This window comes from Marmota marmota, unplaced genomic scaffold (assembly GCF_001458135.2).
Source record: "Marmota marmota marmota unplaced genomic scaffold, marMar, whole genome shotgun sequence".
In the NCBI taxonomy this organism is placed as follows: Eukaryota; Metazoa; Chordata; class Mammalia; order Rodentia; family Sciuridae; genus Marmota; species Marmota marmota.
Genome location: NW_025999853.1, coordinates 50,618,543 through 50,642,601, shown reverse-complemented (window position 1 = coordinate 50,642,601; position 24,059 = coordinate 50,618,543). Strand labels below are relative to the sequence as shown.

At 33.4% G+C, this 24,059-nt stretch overlaps 2 protein-coding genes, 1 non-coding gene and 2 pseudogenes across 3 annotated transcripts; 1 reads left to right on the top strand and 4 right to left on the bottom strand.

Annotated features, from left to right (window-relative positions):
• Positions 1–1,041: 1,041 nt before the first annotated feature.
• Positions 1,042–2,013, bottom strand: LOC107139853 (olfactory receptor 9K2-like). The gene has a single exon (XM_015482692.1). The coding sequence runs from the start codon at positions 1,981–1,983 to the stop codon at positions 1,042–1,044; it is 942 nt and encodes a 313-aa protein (XP_015338178.1). The 5' UTR covers positions 1,984–2,013.
• A 1,352-nt stretch (positions 2,014–3,365) lies between these two features.
• Positions 3,366–3,475, bottom strand: LOC125618211. Its single transcript, XR_007349469.1, has one exon. It is a non-coding gene; the product is annotated as a U6 spliceosomal RNA (small nuclear RNA).
• An 8,434-nt stretch (positions 3,476–11,909) lies between these two features.
• Positions 11,910–12,829, top strand: LOC107139771 (annotated as a pseudogene).
• Positions 12,830–16,560: 3,731 nt separating this feature from the next.
• LOC107139770 (olfactory receptor 6C3-like) lies at positions 16,561–17,498 on the bottom strand. The gene is given in 2 exon segments (XM_015482639.1): positions 16,561–17,123; positions 17,126–17,498. Coding segments are annotated over 2 exon segments (936 nt in total).
• Positions 17,499–22,542: 5,044 nt separating this feature from the next.
• On the bottom strand, positions 22,543–23,478 carry LOC107139852 (annotated as a pseudogene).
• Positions 23,479–24,059: the final 581 nt, after the last annotated feature.

Sequence of the window (24,059 nt, the reverse complement as noted above, 5' to 3'; positions counted from 1 at the left end):
AATAAAAGGACATAAGGAGACTATTAGGAAAGAGGAAAGAATTGGATCAGGGTAAGGCAAGGAAAATACTGTATAATAAAATTGATAAAATGATATTATATGTATGTACAGATATGCCACACTGAAACCTACTCTTCTGTAAAATTAATATGTACTAGTGGAAAAACATTTTCCCCAGGATGTTTCTTAGAGCTTTTTTTAGTATCTTTATTTCTTACAGAGTAAATAAAAAGATTAATGTGGGAATGATCAGCATATACAATATGGAGGCCACACTCTGTTTTGATGACTCCCTTCATTCCTCTTTTAATTGTTCCTTGGCAATAATTAACACAAGACAAAATTATAAAGATCTGAATTAAAGGAATGAGTACTCAAAAGTATTTTCAGTTTCTATTTCCCTTCCAGCTTTTGGATTAGGATCCAGTAACTAAGTGCTTCAGAGTACCCAAAATTCCTGGCATGCTAGAAATCAAACTTTCCAAGTTAATGTACATAGTGAAGCTATTTATAGTTGGATCATTACTATTATTATTTCCTTTGTGTTCAACACATATAAAATATTTAATCAAGGTGAAAATTTAATTACCACTACATATACTAATGGAACTAGCTATATAGTTGAAAAATATAGTATTTTAAAAAAATAGGCATCTGTGAATTATCCATAATTGTAGGTATGAGGGAAGGACAAACCTAAAGACACATACTAGTTAAAGATTTGTTTGAACAGTATAATAAAATATGAAAACATGGTTCAACAATATGGCATACACATTGATTCTGTGAAATAAAATGTAATTAGGGATCAGTGCGAGGGTTTATCATGAAAATAATTCCCTAATCTCCAGAACATCTCTCATATCTGGGACTTTCAGGATTAATGATGTCTAAGAAGGGGAAAAAGGAAACTTGGGCAAGGAAACATCACCTGGAAAATTGTACTAACAGTACTTTTTTCATATTAAGAACAATATCATTAGTGGTCACAAGAGTTATGAAATAAATGCCACAATACAACTGTTGGAAGAGAAATAATAATCATAGGATACCATTTTTCTTTTCTAGAAGTTTTTTAAGAGCCTCTTTGACATCTTTGTTTCTTAGGGAGTAAATCAAAGGGTTCAACATAGGTGTGACTAGGGAGTAACATAAGGAGGCCACTTTGCTCAGTTCAGGAAACCTGTCAGGGGTGAGGTACATGAAGAAGACAGCCCCATACAGCACACTCACGACTCCCAGGTGGGAGCTGCAAGTGGAGAAGGCTTTCTTGCGGCCCTCAGTGGAGCGAATCTTTAGAACTGTGGACACAATATACATGTAAGAAACAATAATGACTATGATGGTTGGCAAAATAATGATGGTGGATAAGGTAAAAGATACCATTTTGTGGACAAAGGGGTCAGAACAAGATAATCTCTGAAGTGGGCGACTATCACAGTAAAAGTGGTCAATGGCCCGAGAAGCACAAAAGGATAAATTGAATGTTGCGCTAGTTTGAAGAACTGAGCTTACACAGCCAAAAAAATAGGAGCCAGCCACCAACTGAGTGCAAAGACGTGCTGACATCTCAACAGAATAGAGGAGTGGGTTGCAGATGGCAATGAAGCGATCATAAGCCATGGCTGCCAGGAGAAATCCCTCTGTCACAATGAATAGTGCAAACAGAAAGACCTGGGCCACACAGCCTGCAAAGGAAATGGACTTGCTTTCAGACCAGAAGTTGCTCATGGCCTTGGGTGCAATAACAGATGAATAGAAGAGATCAACAAAAGAGAGGTTGCCTAGGAAGAAATACATTGGTGTGTTCAGCCTGGGGTCAGTCGTGATAATGGCCATCATCCCAATATTCCCTAGAAGGATCATGACATATACAAGCAGAAATATCAGGAAGAGGAGAAGATGGAGTTCTCGGCTGACCTCAAAGCCTACGAGAATAAAGTCACTAACTTCTGTGTGGTTGTTTCTTCCCTGGTCAACCATGCCAGAAACCTAAGGAGAGGCATAAGGCAAAACAAACTCTTTTTTTGATTCTAGTATTTTAAGTGTAGAAATAAAATATTTACAGGTAAAATACTGCACATGAAAGCATTTTCATATCAACAAGCAAGAGTTTGCATTCGATATCCCTAGGCTGCTGAAACTGTAATTCCATCAAGCACATTGGTCTTTGTATTTAAATCAAAATGTATAAGGCATTTTAGGAAGAAGCAGATTTTAATAATTTTATTTTTGTACTTCCTTAATTTTGGTCATAGTTTACAGCTAAATAATTATCTCTATCTAACATAGCAGTATTACATATATTCTAATATAGGAATATTATATATAATCATACCATGTTGTCTGTAGACATTATTTTATAACAATGTCAGTATTTGAATAATTACATGTTAGTAACAAACAATTTAAAAAATATTTTTACCTTGTTCTACTTTGATCTACCTAGTTTCCTTGTTCATGCAGCAATCTTTGAAGTATAAAAAAAAACATGATTTATTAGCACGTTAAAATTTGTTGCATCAAACAAACTTTAAAGTTAGTAAAGCTAATTTATGTAAAGCATTTTCAAACATAAATGAATGAATTTCCTAAATAAATGTATTTTATTTTCTCTTTATGAAGTATTCATTTTCATTAGTATTCGATTAATTTAAAAATTTAAAAATCTCTTGGCTCTCTTTTTGAAGTGGGTCAATAAACTGGCAAACAATTCAGTTCTTCCACTGCAAGAGATGTATTTCTAACAAGGCTGATTCTATTAAGTTAAAGGGATCTCACTCTGTAGTCAGGGCAGGTAAACTTAAGTAAAAAATCCAATTTTTTTTTAAATTCTGGTATACTTATGCATCTTAAAATGAGGAAAATGGAATAACCATGGATATTTAATGACCTTTGCAATCTTGTGTCATCCAGGTTCCATGATTCTCTGCCAGAATAGAGGTTGTCTTTGATGGCTTTAGTTATTTTTATTCCGTAAAACCTTTATACAGAGTATTTCATCATAGAGGTTTTGCTCATCTCTGATGGAGTCCACTGAGAGAGGAATGATCATAAAGTCAATTATGTGCAGGCTCTTGGGCTATTGTCCATGAGGACTGCAGAAGCCTCAGATATAAACAAAGAGTCTAATAATAGTGAAAATAAATAGTTTTTTTTTTTCAATCTCTGGTTGCATGCACCCTTTGAGAATTCTCTCTGGATTTTATTGAAAAGAAAATCTTTCTGGTTATTATCACAGCAAGTATTTGATAAACAAAGAGAAATAGATTTAAAGATTCTGTATTATTTAAAAAGTATTTAAATTTTGTGGCAACCTACTTTTGAGTAAAATTTAAAAGCCCATTATTCTCCCTGAATTTTTGAAATATTTTTAATTGAATTCTTCATAGATTTGTGTGTCATCCTAGCACAGGGGCCATGACAACATTCTCTGTATCATTCCAATTTTAGTATATGTGCTGCCCAAACAGACACTCTTTAATATTTCTTATTGACCCATTTATTTCACAATATGGAAAATGCCTTTTAAATCACAAACTCAAAATCAGATTATGTTTTGCTAATTCATGCTTTTCCTTACTTAAATACTAAATAATTCAAAAAATATAATGAAAGATATGATAGCAATCAATATAGTCATAAAAAAATTCCCCAGTAAAAATGTTTCTAAGAGATCAGAATCTATGGGTAAAAATTCCTTAGAAAATACTGTGTGACTGAGACCTGGATTAAAATCATGTCATATTAGTTTTAATGAGTTCAATATACTAAGTATATCTTTTCCCCATAAGTATTCCCATAAGTTAATCACAAGGCTATTTTAGAAAATTATTTTTAATTAAAAAATATTTCTTCAAGTTCTCTGAAAAATTTTCAGTATAATGAGAACGATATTGACCCACAGGAACCCAGCCTCTGGCACAGAATTGTCCCCTTTCAACCATCAGACTACTGCAGGAGCCCAGGCCCAGCCCAGATCTTCCCACACCCTAGTGGGACCCAGGCTCACAATAGGCTCAGGTCCATCCCCTCCACTGGGGGACAGACACCCACCTGAGACCAGTCTCCAGCACAGGGTCACCTCTTCTGATCAGCAGACTACCGCGGGAGGCCAGACCCAGCCCACATCCACCCACACTGACTTGTGCAGAACCCAGGTCCAGAGTAGGTCTGAGTTTCCCCCCTACACCTGGGAGCCTAAGCCTAACTCACTTCCAACTTGGGACACTGCAGTAATTGCCATAACCTTCCCCACACAGTAACTCCTAACTTTTGACAGCAGAAAGGGCCTAGAAGCAGCTGCATCTCAGAGCAGGGAACCCAAAGAGAGTGTGAGGCCCACCCTTTAAGTCCTATCTCTGTAAGACATTGCTTCCATCTTGGGGCACCTTAACTACTATCTCGAGTTACCTCTGCTATTGCCACCACCAATTTTAGATGCAGTAACATATATTGAGAGACACCAGCAGGGTCTGGAAGCCCAACATCAAGGTGAGGTACAGACAATCTGCATGGGTACTATAAGAATATAGAGAAGAAACTGTAATATCTCAGATCCACAGTGCAAGAAAGGAAGACACATAGACAGCATGAAAAAACAAGGGAGGAAAGTGTCCCAAACAAACCAGGACACTATAATAACAGAACCCATGGACAGTGAATTTGATGAAATGTCAGAGAAGGAGTTCAGAGGTTCATAATTCAAATAATCTGTGAATTAAAGAATGATCTAAATGAGCAAAAATTGATCACTCCAACAAAGAGATAAGATAACAAATACAGGTAGCAAAAGATTACTTTAAGAGAGAGATAAAGAATCTGGAAAAAAACAATCAGAAATTCTTGAAATGAAGGATACAGTAAACCAAATAAAAAATTCAATAGAAAGCATAACCAACAGACTAGATCATGTGAAAGAAAGAATATCAGATAATGAAGACAAAGTATATAATCTGGAAAATAAAGTGGATCACATAGTGAAGATAGTAAGAAAAACATGAACAGAACATCCAAGAATTATGGGACAGCATCAAAAGGCCAAATCTAAGAGTTATTGGAATAGACAAGTCACAGAGTTTTAAACCAAAGGAATAAACAATCTCTTCAATGAGATAATATCAGAAAATTTCCCAAGCATGAAGAACAAATTGGAAAACCAAATACAAGAGGCTTACAGGGCACAAAATGTATAGAATTACAACAGATCTACACCAAGGCACATTATAATGAAAATGCCTAGCATATAGAATAAGGATAGAATATTAACAGCTGCAAGAGAGAGGAATTAGATCACACATAGGAGGAGACCAATTTGTATCTCAGCAGATTTTTCAACCAGACCCTCAAAGCCAGGAGATCATGGAACAACAAATACCAAGCTCTGAAATAAAATGGAAGCTGACCAAGAATCTTATATCCTGCAAAACTAATCTTTACCTTTGATGATTAAATAAAAACCTTCCCTGATAAACAAAAGTTAAAAGAACTTACAACTAGAAAGTCTGTACTACAGAACATCCTCAGCAAAATATTTCATGAAGAGGAAATAAAGAACAATGAAAATCAGTAGAAGTAGGTATTACACTAAAGGAAAATCTAATCATAGAAGAAACCAAGTCATATTAAATAACAAAAATAAACAAAAATGGCTGGGAATACAAATCATGTCTCAATAATAAACCTGAACATTAATGCCTAAACTCACCAATCAAAAGACAAGACTAGCAGATTTGACCCGCCCCCCCAAAAAAGACCCAACAATATGCTGCCTCCAAGAGACTCATCTCATAAGAAAAGACATCCACAGACTGAAGGTGAAGCAATGGGAAAAATCATACCACTCACATGGACTGTGAAAGCAAGCAGGGGTTTCCAGCCTCATATCAAATAAAAAAGTCTTCAAACTAAAGTCAATCAAAAAGGATAAGGAAGGACACTACAAATTGCTCAAGGGAACCATATACCAACAAGACTTAACAATTACAAGTCTAATTGTAAATATGTATGCCCCAAACAATGGAGGATCTACATTCATCAAACTTTTCTCAAGTTCAAGAGTCAAATTAAAAACAACATAATAATTTTGGGTGTCTTTAACACATCTCTTTCATCAGTAGATAGATCTTCCAAACAAAAGCTGAACAAAGAAACTATAGAACTCAATAATAAAAATAATAATTTAGACTTACCTGACATATATAGAATATTTCATTCTTCAGTGAGAGAATACATTTTCTGCTCAGCATCACATGGATCCATCTCTAAAATAGACCGTATATTACGCAGTAGAGCAACTCTTAGCTAATATAAAAAGGTAGAGATACTACCCTGCATTCTATCAGATCATAATGGAATGAAATTAGAAATCAATTATAAAATAAGAAACAGAAGCTATTCCAACACCTGGAGACTAAATAAAATGCTATTGAATGAACAATATGTTGCAAAAGACATCAAAGAGGAGATTACAAAAATTAGAGGTGAATGAGAACACAGATACAACATATCAAAATATCTGGGACACTATGAAAGCAGTTCTAAGAGGAAAGTTCATTGCATGGAGTTCATTCCTTAAAAGAAGAAAAAGTCAAAATAAATGAGTTAACATCACATCTCAAAGCCCTATAAAAGGAAGAACAAATCAACACCAAAGGCATTAGAACACAGGAAATAATTAAAATTAGAGCTGAGACCAACAAAATTGAAAAAAAAAAACAATTGAAAAAATTGACAAAACAAAAAGTTGGTTCTTTGCAAAAATAAATAAATTGACAGATTCTTAGAGAAGGAGAGAGAAAACTCAAATTACTAAGATACATGATAAAAAAGTAAATATCACAACAGAAACTACAGAAATACAGAACATAATTAGAAATTATTTTGAAAACTTGTACTTCAATAAAATAGAAAATATCAAAGGCATTGACAAATTTCTAGAGTCATATAATTTTCCCAAATTGAAACACAATGATATCCAGAATTTAAACAGATAAATTTCAAGCAATGAAATAGAAGATGCCATCAAAAATCTACCAACCAAGAAAAGCCCAGGACAGATGGATACACAGCCAAGTTCTGGAAAACCTTTAAAGAAGAACTAATACCAATACTCTTCAATTTATTTCAGGAAATAGAAAAAGAGGCAGCACTGCCAAACTCATTCTATGAGGCCAATATCACTCTGATTACCAAACCAGGCAAAGACACATCAAAGAAACTAAACTTCAGACCAATATCTCTAATGCACATAGATGCAAAAATTCTGAATAAAATCCTGGCAAAATGAATACAAAGACATATCAAAAAAATTGTGCACCATGATTAAGTGGGATTCATTCCAGGGAAGCAAGGTTGGTTCAACATACAGAAATCAATAAATGTAATTTATCACATCAATAGACTTAAAGATAAGAATCATATGATCATCACAATAGATGCAGAAAAAGCATTGGACAAAATACAGTACCCCATCATGTTCAAACCCTAGAAAATTTAGGGATAACAGGAACATATCTCAACATCATAAGTGGAATGAAATTCCCCAGGACAACATCATTCTAAATGTAGAAAAATTGAAAGCATTCCCTCTAAAAATTGGAATAAGACAGAGATGCTCTCTTTTACAACTTGTATGTAACATATTTTTGAAATACCAGCCAGGGAAATTAGACAGACTAAAGAAATTAAATGGATACACATAGAAAAAAAAAAAAGGCACTAAATTTGCTGACGACATGATTCTATACCTAGAATGCCATAGTCCGGCTGGGCTAAATAACTGAGAGGTGACAAGCAACTTGAAGGTTGAAGCTGGAACTACTTTATTTCGAGTGAACTCAGCAGGAGCTGAGCGAGATCTCAAAATAGCAGGCACCTGAGATAGCAGGAGCCACTTCTCTGCAGGACAGCAGAGGTACATATACCCAACTAATTACACACAGCTTAACTTAATTAACATATTCTAGATACAGCAGTCAGTCATTAAGGAATCCTCATCATCTTAATGACTTGCTGGCATTACTTCACAAACCACTCCTCCTGGCAAAGGGCCAGGTGCCATCTTGACTTGATTTGCATCCCCAACACTAGAAGAATCTAAAAGTTCCACCAAAAAACTTCTAAAACTAGTAAATGAATTCAGCAAAGTAGCAGGATATAAAATCAATACCCACAAATCAAAGGCATTTCTGTATATCGGTGACAAATCCTCTGAAAGGGAAATGAGAAAAAGTACCCCATTCTCAGTTGCCTAAAAAAAACTAAACAAACAAAAAACTTGGGAATCAACTTAATGAAAGAGGTGAAAAATTTATATAATGAAAATTATAGAACACTAAAGAAAGAAGTCAAAGAAGACCTTAGAAGATGGAAAGATCTAACTTGCTCTTGGAAAAGCAGAATTAGTATTATCAAAATGACCATACCATCAAAAACATTATACAGATTTAATGTAATTCCAATCATTATCTCAATGATATTTCTCATAGAAATAGAAAAAACAGTCTTGAAATTCATCTGAAAAAATAAAAGACCCAATATAGCTAAAGCAATCCTTAGCAGAAAGAGTGAAGCATCACTACACCAGATCTTAAACTATACTATAGAGCAATAGTAACAAAAACAGCATGGTATTGGCTCCAAAACAGACTGGTAGACCAATAGTACAGAATAGAGGACACAGAGACTAACCCACAAAATTACAATTATCTTATATTAGACAAAGGTGTCAAAAAATGCTTTGGAGCAAAAATAGCCTCTTCAAAAAATGGAGCTGGGAAAATTGGAAATCCATATGCAAAAAAAAAAAAAATGAAATGAAACCCTGATCTCTCACCATGTCAAAAAATTATCTCAAAATGTATCAAGGACTTAGGAATAAAACCAAAGACCCTGAGTCTAATAGAAGAAAAAGTAGGACCTAATCTCCATCATGTGGGTTTAGGCCCCAACTTCCTTAATAAACTCCTTTGGCATAAGAATTAAAATCAAGAATCAATAAGAGTGGTGGATTCAAACTAAAAAAGCTTCTTAGCAAAAGAAACAATCTGTGAGGTGAATAGAGAGCCTACATCTTGGGAGCAAATATTTACCCCTGACACATCAGATAGAGCACTAATCAGTAGAGTATATAAAGAACTCAGAAAGCTAAGCAGCAAAACAACAAATAACCCAAAGAATAAATAGGCCAAGGACCTGAAGAGACAGTTCTCAGAAGATGGTATATAATCAGTCAACAAATATATGAAAAAATGCTCATCATAGCTAGCAATTAGAGAAATGCAAATCAAAACTAAGATTTCATCTCACTCCAGTAAAAATGGCAGCTATTATGAAGACAAACCACAATAAGTGTTGGTGAGGATGTGGGAAAAAGACACATGCATACATTGCTGGTGGGACTGCAGCCAATATGGAAAGCAGTATGGAGATTTCTTAGAAAATTGGGAATGGAGCCACACTTGAACCCATCTACCCCACTCCTCGGTCTATATTCAAATGGCTTAAAAACAGCATACTACAGGGATACAGATACATCAATGTTTACAGCAGCACAATTCATAATAGATAAATTGTGAAACCAACATAAATGCTCTTCCATAGATGAATGGATAAAAAAAATGTGGCATATACACACAATGGAATATTACTTGGCAATAAAAGAGAAAAAAATAATGTCATTTCCAGGTCAATGGATGGAGTTAGATAAGATAATGCTAAGTGAAGTTAGCCAATCCCCAAAAACCAAATGCCAATTTTTTCTTTGATATAAGGAAGCTGATTTATAGTGGGATAGGGAGAGGAAGCATGGGAGGAATAGACAAACTCTAGATAGGGCAGAGTATTTGGAGGGGAAGGGAAGGGATATGGGGTAATTAACGATGGTGGTATGTGATGATCATTATTATCTGTAGTACTTGTATGAGTATACTATGTATACAACCAGAGATATGAAAAATTGAGGTCTATATATGTAATAAGAATTGTAATGTGTTAAACTGTTATATATAAATAAAAATAAATAAATAAAAAGAAATGTAATTCACATAATTAAATTGAATAAAATATATTATTATACATATAAAAATAAATTTATATATAATAAAAGTTAATATAAAAGTATTATATAAATATAATAAATACATTTTTTATAATCTCTAATTTATAAATGACTAAGCTGAGATGTTGTAATTGTGATTAAGGGAACCACATTTGGTACCATGCAAGGACAGTTGTCCTATTAACACTACTGGGCTTCATACAAGTGAATGATTTTTGAGAAAATTGTATGTAAATGGTTGTATGCTATGTTGTTTAAGATAATGTTAATAATGACACTTTATTAAGCACTTGGAAAGATAGTGACATGTTTCTAGGAAATTTTTAAGCCTCATCTTAATAAATATCAGATTCTCATTTTAAATGCAGGAAACACTGGGGTTTACTTTCTGATTTAAGTCCATGCACAAAGCAATCAGGAAAACTGTACAATTCATGCATGTTAAATAATGTGAGATAATATCTGGAAAATATTTTAATAAAGAAATTATGTGATATTTTAGAACACAAAATATAATACGATAAGAATAAAAACTAAAGGGACAGCAAATGAAGAGATTTATCATAGACTTAGCACAAAAACGTGCTCACATTTAGCAATTATTACAGAATTGATCATAACTCTGGTAGGGTAAACAGGTGAAAATCCAACCTTCTATCATCATCAATGATAACATTGCCTGGACGATTTCTCCCCATAAAAATTTTAGAACATTTCATGCAGAATCAGCCTTTTTGCTCACAATATCCACCAAACCTGTTGTAAGATAATTAATGATAACCTGTATAATAATGATAGAAGTAATGGAAATTTCTCTAACAATTCTGGTACTTCTCAGAAACTTTTAATACAACATCCCAAGTGAATGTCAGTATTGGAAATTTATGAATCCTGTTTGTGATATTAGAGAAGTAGACTTATCCTGTAATTCCAAGGTATAATCTCTGAAATATTGAATTCTCAACATCCTCTTCACTTTGTTCATTCACTATAAATTACAAATAGCACTACTTATTTTCTAAGGGAATTTATAAAATAAATCATGCATATGATTTGCTTAGTACAAAAATGAAGTAAGTAGAATATTATCACAAGAGATGTCATTTCTTACCCTTACTATTATAAACTCTAAAGTCATTTCTAGACTCTCAATTTCAGTTCTCCAGAAATTTGTTAAACTCTCACCCATTTATCATAATCCCAGTCATTTTTTTCATGTGCAATATTTTTATTACTGCATATTAATTATACAGAATGATGGGATTCATTCTGGTATTTTGTACCTGCTTATAACATGATTTAATCTAATTGATTTTATTTTTCTTGTTAAGTTTTACATTTTATGTTCTCTCATATGTATATAATTTTGGAATTATTTAATATACCTAAAGAAAAATACCTTGGAGTAATGAAAAATATTAATTATATATGCCTCAGAAAATTGTTGAAAGAATTAAATGAGCCCCTAGGTTTTATTGAAAAACTTTATATCAAAAACTACACTCTAGATTCGTAGGTAATGGCAACTGTTTCAAGAATTAGTGTTCCGCTGCGGGTTTGCTGAGATCTGTGACCCACTGCAGCTGGTTCTGGGGGCAGAGGAGAAGGCCACTGAGCCCTGCAAGCCCCAGGAGTGGTGCCTCATGGAAAGTCTCTCTTGGGTCTTTACCGAGCTCATTCAAGGATTCGGTTGCCAAGGGGCCCAAGTAGAAGAAATATGGAGTTTAGAACCTGAGAATTTTGAAAAATTAAAACCAATTCATGGCTTAATTTTTCTCCTCAAGTGGCAGCCAGAAAAACCAGGATGCACTGTGTTAAGGAGTTCAGACTAGACACAATATATTTCGCAAAGCCAGTAATTAAAAATGCATGTGAAACTCAAGCCATTGTAAGTGTGTATTGAACCGTACCCATCAACATGTCCATTTAGGAGAGACATTATCAGAGTTTAAAGAATTTTCACAAAGTTTTGATGCAGTTATGAAGGATTTGGCCTTCAGCAATTCGGATGTGATTCGACAGATACATCACAGTTTTTTCAGACAGTAAACGTTTGAATTTGATGCAAAGACATCAGCCAAAGAAGAAGATGCTTTTCATTTTTTAGTTATGTTCCTGTTAATGGAAGACTGTATGAATTGGATGGACTAAGAGAAGAACCAATTGATTTAGTTGCATACAATCAAGATGATCGGATCAGCGCAATACCGCCAGTCAGAGAAAAAAGAACACAAAAGTACAGTGAAGATGAAATTGTATTTAACTTAATGGTCATGTGTCTGACAGAAAAATGATGCATCAGCAGAAGGTAGCAGAGGTACAAAGAGAACTTGCAGAGGAACCTATGGAACAGATCAGGATAGTGATATGTTAAATGCTATTCAATCAGAAGTTGACAAAAATCAGATGATTATTGAAAAAGAAGTACAATTTTTTTTTTTTTGAGAGAGAGAGAGAGAGAATTTTAATATTTATTTTTTTTAGTTTTCAACGGACACAACATCTTTGTTTGTATGTGGTGCTGAGGATCGAACCCGGGCCGCACGCATGCCAGGCAAGCGCGCTACCGCTTGAGCCACATCCCCAGCCCCAGTACAAAATTTAAAAAGATATAAGATTGAAAAAGCAGAAGAAAGAATAATTATCTGCCTTGCATAACGGAATTGTACAAGACTTTAGCAGAACACCAGCAGTTAAAACCTCTTATAGAAAAGGCAAAAGAAAAATAGAATGCAGAGAAAGCTCAGGAAAGCAAATGAAGAGAATACTTTGGGATGTGCACAAATTTCTGCTTTTACACTTATTTTCACGGAAACACAAAGTATGAGGAACTTTGAGCAACATCCTATTTGACTCAGTGCATGTTTGGCAATAGTACCAGTCTGCCTTGTCTTTAATGCATGATTAATAAACGTTTTCCTTACTTGAATCATATGTATACAGTGAGTATTAAATATAAGTGTTATTGAGAGTGCTTGCCCAGATTCCATTCTTTTAGCCATTGGATCTGAGAACTGTTGTTGGTATTCTGAATATAGAACTACACTAATGAAAGTAAAAAATGCACAAATGATATTTTTTACCTGTAATTGTTCTAACTCATCTTTTTTTTAGCAAAAATACTTTTGATTTTTAAATGTCAGATCTTCAATTCTTATCATTAATAAAAAAAAATCAATATTTCCATCTTTTGTATGTTTTGAGGCTCTTAAAACTGAATTTTTTTCTCTTATACCACTTATTTGATTTTAATGGAGGTCATTTGAAAAGAGCATGACTGCAGTTTCTAGTAATCTCCATTGCTTTCAGTAGAAAAAATATGGTTATGCATTGTAATTTTATTTTAGCAAACTTTCTTCAAGTATTTTGTAGGGAATCTGACCATGGGAATATACAGGGAAGTATTCTTCTGGTGAGCAAACTCCTGCTGGGCAACTGGCTCTGTTTCCCACCCTTAGAAAGCCCTGCACAAGATAATTAATACATGTGCTATGTCTAGATGCCCTGGCAATGCCACTAGAGTCTTATCAGCCTTGCCCTTGATCTCAGGCACACAGCTCCTGGGAATAAAGGAACTCTCTTGTTAGACAACCACAATGTTTTACTGAGCCTAAACCTGTCCTCATAACAGTAACTTTATAGAATGGATTTTCTTGAGAGCTACACAAAACTTCTAACATTGCACATTACAACTTAATATGTAACTGAGAAATAAACTGCATAATGTTGCTAACTGTATAACCTGCCTAATGACACAATGAAAAGTATGTACTAATGTTGCCAATGACCTAAAGTAACCTGTTGATATAAATAAAGCTGTGACAGCTTGGCCTCTCTGCCATTTTGCCACTTCTTTTCCTGTCTCTGAATCTTGTCTCTGTGTCTCCTTTTATTTTCTTAGTGTTTGGGTTATTTTTTAAAACATATTATAGAATTATTGTAGGAAGATCTGAATAATATGCCTCAAAACAAAATTTTAAGTTAAGAACAAATTGTAATGCTTAAAGAGTTTTGGTGTTACTCTCAATTTGGCAAACTTTTCAAGCTGTTCGGGTGTGTTTTTATGGAAAATTTGAGGCTTGTGTGTTTTAAGAAATGATGGTAGTGATTATAGAGAGTCCTTCTACACCAATATGAACAAAATTAGTATAGATCAGTTTCTAAGAGCCACATAATGTACAATTTGCTCACAAAGGATTTTTTTTTGGGGGGAAGGGGGTTATTTTGGATTTTATTTTATGAAATACTACTGAACTGTTTTCAAGCTTATAATTTTTTTCCAAGATAAATGCTAAAGGAAATTTTATAAAGATTTTTTTTTGTAAAGGAAATAATATACTATTTTCTTTACCAAGTACACTTTTTAAAATTGATTTGTGACTTTTTAACATTTTATTATTTATTGTAAAATAAATTTAACATCATTTATTTTATTAGGGAGATTGTGTACTTATAATCCAGCTTCAACACATGATGTTTTTATGATTTTTTTAAAGCTTACTAATTGTGATATTATTAAATGATATAACTAATGTGAGGAGACTTGTAAAATTGAGTAGAAAATTTGATAAAGTAGTTTTCATCTAAAATTTCAGCTGAAGGTACTAAAAATATGTACTTTTTAATTTATTTGTGGATAAATATATTTTGCTCTTGATTGGTAATAATTATGGAGAGTTTTAAAACTGTGAAACAATCTTAAAAAATCATTTCCTAAGGATGTTCTTAGGCTCATTTTCATCTCATTCATTCAATTAAGTTTAATTTTTGTATTTTCTTTTATTGATGTTTAAATTTTGTAAAACAATGGCAGGATTATTATAGAAAGTAGTAGCAGTAATGAGATAAATCAGTGGAATAGAAGTCAGGACCTAAAATCATTCATTTTTTTTAATCTAATCACTTGATTTTTAACAAAAGTGTCAAAGCAATCAAACAGGGAAGGAGAATCTTCAACAAATGGAGGCCGGATAGTGGAGCTGAATATCCACTTGGAAGAAAATGATTATGAGCTCCTACCTTACAAAAATAAATTTGAGTTAAATCACAGATATAAATGCAATAGCTAAAAAATATTAAACTTCTTTTCCAGAAAATGTCAGTGAATATCTTTGTGACTTTGGAGCAGCCAAATGTTTCTCAGGTCATGAAAACTATTAACCATAAAAGATCCAGAATTAGGGTTCATCAAAATTAAAACCTGTCATTGAAAGACACTTTCAGGGCTGGGAATGTGGCTCAAGCAGTAGCACGCTTGCCTGGCATGCGTGCAGCCCAGATCCTCAGCACCACATACAAACAAAGATGTTGTGTCCGACGAAAACTAAAAAATAAATATAAAAAAATTCTCTCTCTCTCTCTCTCTCTCTCTCTCTCTCAAAAAAAAAAAAAATATGTATTAAAAAAAAAAAGACACCTTCAGCAAGAGTAGCTTGCATAGACATCTTTAAACTAGCTTTATAAATCTAGGTTAAAAGTATAAGCATGTTGAGAGCCACAGCCAAAGGGGCCCCAGCAAACTTCCAGCTGCCAGCTGATTATTGGCTCACAGCGGCCCCAGCAAACTTCTAGCTGCCAACTGATTGGCTCCTCTGCCGTGATGCTTATTGGGCTGTTTCCCCGCCCTTTCAGACCATGGAGCTGCTCATTGGGGGGCTTTTTTTGGCTCTGCCCACTCGACCCAGCCAATCAGCCTCAAGAGCAGGAGGAGTGGGGGAGGTTGAGAGGCTTGTGGGAAGCTGGTGGTGGCAGTTGGGCTCTAAAGGTTTTTCCTGAGGAGCTCTGTGGTTTGGTGTGTGTGTTCTAAAAATAAAGTTCGTTTCTTTTGACAAGTGGCTCCTGAATTGTGCCCAGCCAGACTGTGGCATAAGGATATTTTCCTTAGATTTAATTCTTATAAAAGTCTATGATAGGGTTTTCCATAGTTTAACATGGTTCATCTGCTTCCTCATTGATGATTGCAAATGCATTGTTACATCAATTGTTTTTTCCTCCTTGTGAATAAAGAAGTATGAATTATTAAAAAAAAAAAGAATTTGTCTACCATATAATAATACTGAAAAAATTTATTTCATCTTCTGCTCTCTTCCTCTTACTACTTCTCCTCATTATTGTCATAATTACTTTTAGCATTAAAATTTGTTTTTATTACCAGGTAAGAATGAAAATTTCTGAAGTCCCCATTTATCTTGACCACTTTCCATCAAACTAAATGCCCTTTATCTGTTCCAATGCAAACTACTTCTATTTAGAATTATAGTCATTAATCCAGTTTTTCTCCTTTGCCCAAATACATCTGAAAAAATATTTTGAAATATAAGAAAATTCTGAAATAATATTTAGCTTTATCAAATTTATTAAGAACCATATGGGGGGAAATTTTACAAGGACATGGGGAAATTAAAAAAAAAAAAAACCCTAACAACCATAAATGAAGGAAAGTTTGGGGAGGTTATATATAATAGAAAACAATTGTAAGAAATTTACTTTTTCTAAAATTACTAATACTTTATTTTACCAGAGAGAATCATCACTTTTTGGATGGTGTCCTTAAAGGCTTGCTTTACTTGCTGATTCCTCAGAGTGTCTATAAATGAATTCATCATGGGAGCAACAGAAGTATTGAGAATAGCAATTCCTTTGGTCAATGATGTTCTTTCTTTTGCAAAGGGATTAAGATAAATAAATATGCAACTTCCATAAGAGATGGAAATGACAATCATGTGAGAGGAGCATGTAGAAAATGCCTTTGTTCTCTGACTGGCAGACGGGAATTTCAATAGTGTCCTCGTGATGAAAATGTAGGATAGAATTATTAATGCCAAAGTGAAAAGTAGAATCACTACTGCAGAGTAAAATTCAATCACTTCTAGGAGCCATGTGTCTGAACAGGATAATTGCAATAGGGGGAAATGGTTATAAGCAAAGTGATCAATGACACTGGAGCCACAGTAATCTAACTGGAGAAAAAGAATGACTGGTGGGAAGATGTTTAAGAATCTTGCCAGTGAAGCACAAAAGACAAGCAATATGCAGATTCTCTTGTTCATGATGGTGGTAGAATGCAGATGGCTACATAGCGATCATAGGACATGGTCATTAGAAGGTAAAATTCAGTTATACTCAAGAAGACGGAGAAAAACAACTGAGCTGTGCAATTATTATATGAAATTGTTTTTTCCTTAGAAATAATTGTGCCCAGGAATCTAGGGATACAGACAGTTGTAAAGGTGATTTCTAATACAGAGAAGTTCCTGAGGAAGAAATACATAGGAGTCTGTAGATGGGAGTCCACCAATGTGAGAGTGATGATTGTCATATTTCCAGTGACATTCAATATATATGTAATAATTAAAAAGAGAAAAATCACAACCTGGAACTCTGGGTCACCTGTTAGCCCTAGTAGAATGAATTCTGTGGGTACAGTGTAGTTTTTCATTGTCAATCCTTTTTTTCTCCTTTTTAGAACATAAAAATATATGATTCCTTATAATGTAAAAATATTAGCATGAGATTGAAGATAGGGCATAATGCTTTAAAAAGATTCATAAAAATGAGTTTTATGTTAAATAAAACCTTGTGTTCACCAGTAACTCCCTCCCATTTCCATTGTATCTCACATCCAAATAACTTGTATTAGCGGAAGTTAAATATTGATCTCTATTCATTGAAAACATATTGTTACAGGCCATAGGTAAAAGCTTATGGTTACAATATTTAAATAAAAGCTATTTCTTCCAGTATTTCTTTAAAATTAAATTTATAATTATTTACAAAAATGTTTAATTTATAAAACTCATGAAAGTATTGTGATTGATGTTTTTTTTTTCTTTCCTCAATCTTATAAAGCTAGTCTAAAATACAGCACAATTGAAAGAAGAGTTTCAAAAGTCTTCAAATTTTATTTAGGCTTATTTCAGATGTTATATTTTGGGAAACTAAAGCCATGTATTTTAGGCAACTTTCACAGGTTTAACAATCTGTCACTGTAATAATCATCTACTTTAGAAACTACATGTGTATTTGGAAAATATGTTGATATTCTCTCCTAAATTTCCTATTTTAAGGTTTGGCTAATATAATTACCCTCTTTGCCTCATTTACTTTTCTAGTAAAAAGACCAAAAGGACAAGAAAGGGAAACTTCTTTTCCCAAAACAAATCATTGCCTAGAAAAATTTTCATTCATAAAATACATGGTTCAGTTATTTTCTCAATATTGCTGTATCAAATGAACAAGTAGATGATCAAAATAAAATTTACTGGGAAGAAGATATTCTTTCAGATAGAGAATGCCCACTTTCAGATAGAGGAACCCATTTCTATCACAGCATAACATTGAAGCATAAGGAAAAATAAATAAATAAAAAACAGGCCTATTGCTGTGTTCTTGTCTTGGGACCCCATTGATGTATTTCCAGTAATAAATAATAAGTAAGTTTGTTATTCTTTAATATAATACATATTCCATTTCATTTGTACTTTCCAAAATACAGTTTGCACATACAATTGCAGATTTAGAAACCTCGTAATATTAAAAACTAAATAATTGAATAACAACAAGCTAACTTTCTGGTCTTTCTTGATGATTTTACATTTTCTGGCAAATGCTGATTTGAACAATATAAAAGAAGAACTATTTCTATGTATGTATGTTATACAAGTGGAGATGGCTTATTTTATCTGTCTTTTATAACGTTTGGAATTCATTAAGTAAACAAAGATTGCTGAGGATGGTTATCACTAAAAGATATAAATGAATCATTGACATTGTTCTTTTTTAAATTTTATTTTTAGTTGTCAATGGAACTTTATTTTATTTATTTATATGTGGTGCTAAGAATCGAACTCACAACCCCAGCCTCAACTGTCTTATCAATATTAATGAAAAAGACCAGGGCTAGGATTGTGGCTCAGTGGTAGAGTGCTTTCCTAGCATGTGTGAGGCACTCAATTCAATTCTCAGCACCACATATAAATAAATAAAATAAAGTTGATTGACAACAAAATTTTTTTTAAAAATGTTGATAAGACGTACCTGTATTGATGTTAAAAAGGTAAGTATATAAAAAACATATGGTATCAGGTGTATAAAAGTTTGATTTAGAATTTGCTTCTCCTATGGTTATTTGAACTCATGCTTTTTTCTTTGAGGAATTCTGGATCTGTCTTTAGGAATGTTAGCATATTTGCATTCCTTGAATCTTGGCAACCTCGTCAGATCTTCCTCATAATAACACAGGGATATGTTAGAAAATGCTACTTGAGTTTCTAGTCTGACTTAAGTGTCTTCTGAAATGGCCAGTGTTAAGGATTTCTGATGAGAGTTATCCCTCTATCATCATGTACATTTAGGGAGAGCCTTCTTCTACCCATAGCTAACGTCATAGCAATATTTGCTAAAAGTTACATTTACTTCCTTTCACTGTATCATATACTTTCATTGAACTGTTGCTTATGTTATACATATGACAACCTCTTACTGCAGGAATAGTTGTGAACCAAGAAAATAAATGGTTAGAAATCTGGTATTAAATACTTAAACTTATGTATTTAAAATTGTTCTACACTGAGAGATATAAGTTTTATGACTAGAAAAGTATTAACACTCACATATCATACATAAGTATGTATGTAACACACATTTTCCAATTAGCAATTTCTTGTTTTTTCATATATAACATGAATATCACAAGTATACAAAGCATGTGATATTAAATTTCAGAAGTGCAATCGCTGATGGATTGGAATATGACAGTATTTGAAAGTGGGATAGAAGAGAGAAGCTAGGAAAAGCTAGGAAAAGATGAGTAAATGACTAGTTTATTGATTATCAGGCATTGACTAAATATTTTCCTTATCTCATTTTTTCTAAACAGAACAAAAACTTATGAGAAAACTCATATTCATATAAAGGGTTAGGGTTAGGGTTAAGGAAAAAAAGTTCAGAAGTCAGTTAAGCATCTAATCCCCCTCATTTGTGTATTTGTCAGCAGTGTAACATTATTGATATTTTTATAGGAAAAATAAGATGAATCTCTATCAGACAAAGCATAGCATTATGTATGCTTCTTTAAAATATTTTCTCAAAATTTAAAACAATGAATGGCCTGCCTCTCTTCTTCCACAACCACTTGCTCATTTTCATTTCCTATCTTTATTTCTTAATTTTTAGTTTCTGTTACATCTATAGTTTTTCTCCTGACCTCCTAATATTTAACTTTTAATTTTGACTGATCTTTCATGTTACACATCTATCCAAAATCTAATAGCACACTTACTTTTTAATAATATGCCACTTATCCACAATGTGTTCTGGGGATGATTAGTGACTAGGTTTTAAGTCAGTGAAACATAGTTCAGCTACTGGTCCTGCACTTCTTTGAAAGAGGAGTGGAATTTTCTGAATGGCATAGCAAAATGGTGCAATTGGACTCTCGATCCATCATTACTCTTTAATTTGTACAAATATATTCACATGAAATTAGTTTCACAACAGCTAAGGAAACCAAGTGAAACATCAACAGAACCTGGTTGTAGTATAAGAATAAAAGTTGACACATCAAGAAGTGTAGGATGGATGATTTTATATTATTTTTGTCACCTCTCCCCAACACCAGGCAGTACAGTGTGGAGAGAGACCATCTACTTGGGGAAAGGAGAGGTAAATAAACATAGGAATTAGCCTTAAACTTCAATTCCAGATCCACCACAGTATACACAGCACTAGATAGACTACTGACTTGGCTAATGACTTAAGATTGTACTCATGGACTGAAGTTCTAGACTCACCCTGGCACAAGATAAACCACAAATCCTTTGAGATTTACTCATGTTATGGTTCTCAAAGCCGCCAGCCAACTGTAGGGAGCTTGGGTTCTGAACAAATCTCTTCACTGAAAGACCACGGCAGTTGTGGGCTTATGTTTTCCAGAGCACTGGACCAGGCTCAATGGCCACAGAATTTCATTCCAGTTTTAAGCTACTCTTGGCAGCCCAAGATTAAAAGGCCACAGGATTACAACCCAGGATGCCAGCTTATGGGTAAAATTATGTAAATTGTTAATGTTGTGAGCAAACCTGGTAGTATTTATATCTCAATATGTCTGTAAATATGTACAATATAAAGTCTGGGATTGTAGCTCAATGGTGGAGCATTTGCCTTGCGTTTGTGAGGCACTGGGTTCAATCCTCAGCACCACATAAAAATATATAAGTAAAATAACGGTATTTTGTCCATCTACTACTAAAAAAATTAAAATATGTACAATATATCCTTCATAGAGATACAACACTTACAAAATTACGTTGTGATCACCTATTTACTCATTTTTTTCTATTTTGCTTAGATTTGCATGAGAGCAAGTACAAAATTTTTCAATCACTGAATCATTTCCTTAGTGGACACATTTTTGAATAAATAAATGTAATACATATGTGAAAGTTCCTTGGAAATATTTAATTCAAAAAGCTATTGGAATACTTCAAAGTCATGCATTCATCTTTAAATCACAAAAATTCCTAAAGATTTAATTTCTCAGTGAGGCATTACCATTTTAATTTCTTGTATTGGAATCCTTTAATTTCCGGATTTTAGCAGACTGTTGAGATATAAAGACTAAGAATTCTTTGGAATGTATTAGAATTCATGTAATGGGTTTTTTATAAATAATTAAAACCATTTTTATGTTTTACTTTGAAAATTACAGTAGTCCACAAATTCAGAAATAAAGTGTTTAGTCATAAAGTTTTCTAATCAATATTACTTGGATAAAAAATTTTTTTAAAGAGTAACATTTGAAGTTGAAATTCTCCTATGGTCTAACTATTAACTGATAACTCAAGACAAAATTTTAATTATTGAGTTGATGTTCATATGATTAATATAATTATAGTGAATCCTAAATTTATCTTGTGCATTTAATGAGGGACTCAATTTACAGATAAAATGAAAGTAATGCCCTTCAATTTCACAAAATTTAGAGCCCTATACTTAAGATATAATGTAATAGAACATATTACCTATAGGGACAGAATTTAATGAACCAAGACATAGACCATGTAGAATCTAAAAACATTATGACATTATCAATATTCACCTTGAAAACATGGGAGAAATTATGCAAAATTTAAAGTTATACATCTGAAGTACAACATAGTGACACATGTGCCTTTTATGGAGTGATATACACAGAATTAAAACTCTTTACCATATCATAGATTATGTTTTATATAAATACATACCATTTCAAGAAAATTATGTAGGGGAAAATTTCAGCATATTTTTAAATACTCAGTAAACAATATGTTGGATATACTTGGGTGTGGGAGTAGAAGAAATGGACAGGGGAAATCTCCAATCAAATATAATGTGGCATATAAAGAAACCATTAGAGAACAAGGATACTTAATAAAGATATTTATGAATTTTGAGATTTTACTAAGTTGTTTCTTACAGTGTCCCTTATTTTTGACAATTTTTTTTCATTTATTTGTAGAATACCCTGCCCTGTGGAGCACATCCTTGAAGGCTTGCTTTTCTTGCTGGTTCCTCAGGATGTAGATGAAAGGGTTCAGCTTGGAGGCAACAGAGGTGTTGAGAATAGCTACCCCTTTAGTCAGTGATGCCTTTTCTTTGGCAGATGGATTAGCATACATGAATATACAGCTTCCATAAGAAATAGAAATGACAATCATGTGAGAGGAACAGGTGGAGAAAACCTTTCATCTCTGACTGGCAGAGGGAATTCTCAAAATTGTCCTGATAATGTACATGTAAGATAAAACCACTAATGCCAAAGTGAACAGCAAATAACCAGAGCAAAGTAGAAACCAATGATTTCTAGGAGCCATGTATCTGAGCAAGACAGTTGTAAGAGGGGAAAATAATCATATGCATGATCAATGACATTGGAAGCACAGTAATCCAGCTGGAGCAGAAGCATGGTGGGGGGTGGGGCGGGGATGGCCAAAAACCCACCCAGCCAGGCACACAGCACAAGCAGGGTGCAGAGTTTCCTGCTCATAATGGTTGTGTAATGAAGGGGCTTGCAGATGGCAACATAGCGGTCATAGGACATGGCAGTGAGAATATAAAATTCTGTCACTCCCATGAAGATAAAGAAAAAAAGTTGTGCTGCACAATTGTTATAGGAAATGGTCTTATCCTGGGTGATAATAGCACTTAGAAACCTAGGGATAGACAGAGTTGTAAATGAGATCTCTAAGAAAAAGAAGTTCTGGAGGAAGAAATGCATGGTAGTCTGTAGAGGGGTTTCCACGAAGATTAGAGTGATGATAGTCAGATTCCCAGTGACATTTAATATGTAAGTGATAAATAAAAAGATAAAAATTCCAATCTGAAGCTCAGGATAATTAGAAAGGCCTAGAAGCACATTCTGTGATCTCTGTGTGGTTCATCTCTCTCTTTTACTTTTTGTTCCTGTCTCTTAGTTTCTCCTTTTTCCTCTTTTAAAGCTATTAGGGGTAAAATAGAATTAAATAGAGAAGAAAGATATAATTTAATATGATCAGTACAGTCCTTAGTGATATAAGTCTAAAACATGTTCCACAATCTGTAACAATTTTGATTATCTTCTTTTCGTTATATTTTAATGCATATTTGTAATAATATTATTTGTAATAATATGACTATTCAATGTAGTAACCAGGGAATATGTTCACTTACTGATTTATATTATAATTCTCTCAAAATCTATAAAGTTTGATGTCTTTAATGATTTGTTAGAAGTGTGTGTGTGTGTGTGTGCATACATGCAGGCACACAGTATACAAACTTTTTTTATTTTTGAGCTTAAAAGAACATGTTATTTATTTTTCACTTTGTTTTGAAGCATAATTTCAAAAGTACTTGCCTTATTTTAGCAGCTCTGTCACTTGGATTATAGCACAGTATATTTTCCATTTGAACATCATCCTTCCTTATCTGATAAGTTTTATGGAAAAGTCTTCATTTGTCATTTTGTCTCACATGAGCCATT